The following is a 3,021-nucleotide window of genomic DNA, read 5'->3' as shown; positions in this document are numbered from 1 at the left end:
TCAGAGCATTAAACAGCATTCTGCAATGAAATGACACGCATCCTTTTGCTCAACAGCTTTCATACCAGTCGCTAAAAATGGGGGGCGGGGGGATGGAAGGGGGAGAAAGGTGTGACCCCGCCGCTCCCCGGAATGCTCCGGAGGAATTGGACTGCTTTTCGGGCTTGAAGTTTAGAGGTCGATTCTCTTTTCGGGACGCGCAACAAGAAGCGCTTTCTCTTTCCATGGTGTGAATTAGAGGGGAAGTGCCTCGCTGGACGGTGTCCTCTCTTTCCCCGGGGAAGTGGCTGTCCCCCGGGAGCCACCGGGCGAGTGGGGGCCCGCGGCGAGCAGGGCCGGGCAGCGCCCGCTCACCCCCCACGGGAAAAGTTCAGGCCTCGGCAAGGTCCGGACCACCAGCCCAGCCATAAAATCCACAAAATGAACGCTCACGCCTAGAAGAGTAACGCAGTAAACTGCCTTCCCTTGCAGTAGGGAACGAGTACTAAAATAAATCTACCTTCATCCCTCCTGATTTTCATAGGTTAGGGAACATCGACATTTACTGCAGATTGCACTTCATTCTATTTGCCGCTGCTGCTTAGAAATTCCTTCCCAAAATCTAGATTCCCCTGCTGTGTTTCCAGGCTTATCATGGTAAACACCACTATGTTCTGCAGTTAGCTTTTCTTTTTTATAGAAGTGACTTTTTCCGCTTTGAAATTTATTTAAGCAAAACAAAAAAAAGAAAGAAAGAAAAAGAAAAAAAAAAAGGAACGCATCCTTAGGATTTCCGTTTAGCAGAAAGGCTTTTTAGTAAACTATATACACAATCTGATTTCCTTCTTACCGTCTAAATAAAAATTATTTCACACTGCATTTACAAGAAATGATACAAAAAGAAAACAAAATCAAAGAGAAAACAAACAAACAAAAATATCCAGATACAACAAAGTTTTAAGAACCCCGGAAAAAATAAAATGGAGCTTCCAAAACAAAACAAAAGTTTTATAAATAAACAAGTAACAAAAAAAAACAAACAAAAAACCCAACCCCAACCCAACAAACCCGCGAGAATATCTACAAAAAACTTTTAAGTGTTCTTTTGGATTTGTCTTAGTACATGAGTAATAAATGAGAACTGTTTCCTCATCAACTTCGAGTTAATTAGTCAATAAAAAGCCTTCGCAAGAAGCCATCCGTGACCGAAATCGTAGCGGTTCCGCGCGGTATAAAATTTGGCATCACCTACAACTTTGTGTGTTTATTATTGGTATTTTTTCTTTTCGCCGCCGTTTCCCCCCTTTCTCTCTCTCTTTCTCTTTCTCCTCTTTTGCAAATAAACGCTTTATGTCTCTTGGGTGAATGATAAATACTGTACAAAAAGTCTCGATAAAACACAGAAGTTCAGTCTAAAACTAGTTTCATAAACTAGTCCTTCTAAAAAAAAAAGGTAAGTAAAGCAACCGTTACCTTTTTTCTCTCTCGTTATTATTATTATTATTTATTATTATTATTACAAGAACATCAAAACATTTCTGTACAAAAAGGAAGGAAGAAAGAAAAAAAAAAAGAGAGAGAGGCGGGGGAGGGCGGGAGGGAAGGGGCGCGAGAGGCAAAAATAAGAGGGGGGAACCAGGGAGCGGGGCAGGAGCGGCGCGGGGCCGGGGCGCGGGCAGGCGGCCGGGGCTGAGCGTGCGGTGGCAGCGGCGGGGCGCGCAGTCCTGCGGGCCGGCCCGGGGCCGGTGGCCGAGCCGGTGCCCGCGCCCGTGCCTGCCTCCGGCGCTCCGGTGCTGGAGGGGGGCTCAGATATGCGTCAAGGGAACGGTGCCGTTCACCCCCGTGCTGGCGCTCTGGTAGTGCTGGGGCAAGGAGTGGAGCCGGCTCTGGGCGGCAGCGGCCGCCGGATCCCCACCTTCCCCGGCCGGTAAGTACATGCTGATCATCTCCCGCAGGTCCCCAGGGCACGGGGCCCGCGAGTGCGAGGTGACGGGCGGGCTCACGCTGGGCTCCGACTTCACCAGCGAGCCCAGGGCGCCCAGCGCACCCGATGAGGCGGCCGCCGCCGCTGCCGCTGCCGCCGCTGCCGCCGCCGAGTTCTGATGGGGCTGGGAGCCGTAGGGCAGGGCGCCGTAGCCCGAGGGCGAGGCGCTCATGTAGCCCTGCGAGTTGGAGATGGGGCTGTACTGCAGGGCACCCATGTCGTAGCGGTGCATGGGCTGCGGGTTGTGCGGGTGGTGCGGGTGATGTGGGTGCGGGTGGTGCGGGTGCCCCCCGCTGCCCGGGTGCTGGCTGTAGGCGAGCTGCGCCTCCTGCATCATCGCCGCCGCCGCCGCCGCGGCCGCCACCGAGCCCGGGTAGGCGCCGTTGGCCCAGCCGTTCATGTGCGCGTAGCCGCCGCTGGCCGTGCCGCCCGGGCTCTCCAGCCGCTGCCCGACGCCGCCCGGGCTGACGCCGACGCCCATGCCCACGCCGACGCCGGCCGGGCCTCCCCCGGCCGAGCCGGCGCTCAGCAGCCCCCCGGCCAGCGAGTACTTGTCCTTCTTGAGCAGGGTCTTGGTCTTCCGCCGTGGTCGGTATTTATAATCCGGGTGCTCCTTCATGTGCAGCGCCCGCAGCCGCTTCGCCTCGTCGATGAACGGTCTCTTCTCGGCCTCCGACATGACTTTCCACTCGGCCCCCAGGCGCTTGCTGATCTCCGAGTTGTGCATTTTGGGGTTCTCCTGGGCCATCTTCCGCCTCTGGCCCCGCGACCACACCATGAAAGCGTTCATGGGTCTCTTGACCCGGTCCTGGTTCGCTTTGTTCCCCCCGCCGCCGCCGCCGCCGCCGCCGCCTCCGCCGCCTCCCGCTCCGGTCTGCCCCGAGAGGTTCGTGGGGGCCTGGGCTCCGCCAGGGGAGTGCAAGTCCGTCTCCATCATCATGCTGTACATTCAAATAGCTTTTTTATTTTCCACCGGTGCCAGACGTGAAAAATGAATCAAACATAGAGGAGCCCGGGAGGACGGGGAGCGAGAGAGGCGAAACCCGTTTGTATCTAGG

General features: G+C 55.3%; 1 protein-coding gene across 1 annotated transcript; it reads right to left on the bottom strand.

Moving 5' to 3' along the window:
* Window positions 1–1,714: 1,714 nt before the first annotated feature.
* SOX1 (SRY-box transcription factor 1) lies at window positions 1,715–3,015 on the bottom strand. The gene has a single exon (XM_015647127.2). It carries the CDS (start codon window positions 2,910–2,912, stop codon window positions 1,785–1,787), a length of 1,128 nt encoding a protein of 375 aa, XP_015502613.1. The 5' UTR covers window positions 2,913–3,015; the 3' UTR covers window positions 1,715–1,784.
* Window positions 3,016–3,021: the final 6 nt, after the last annotated feature.

This window comes from Parus major, chromosome 1, assembly GCF_001522545.3.
Source record: "Parus major isolate Abel chromosome 1, Parus_major1.1, whole genome shotgun sequence".
NCBI lineage: Eukaryota > Metazoa > Chordata > Aves > Passeriformes > Paridae > Parus > Parus major.
This window is presented reverse-complemented; position numbering and strand designations above follow the sequence as displayed.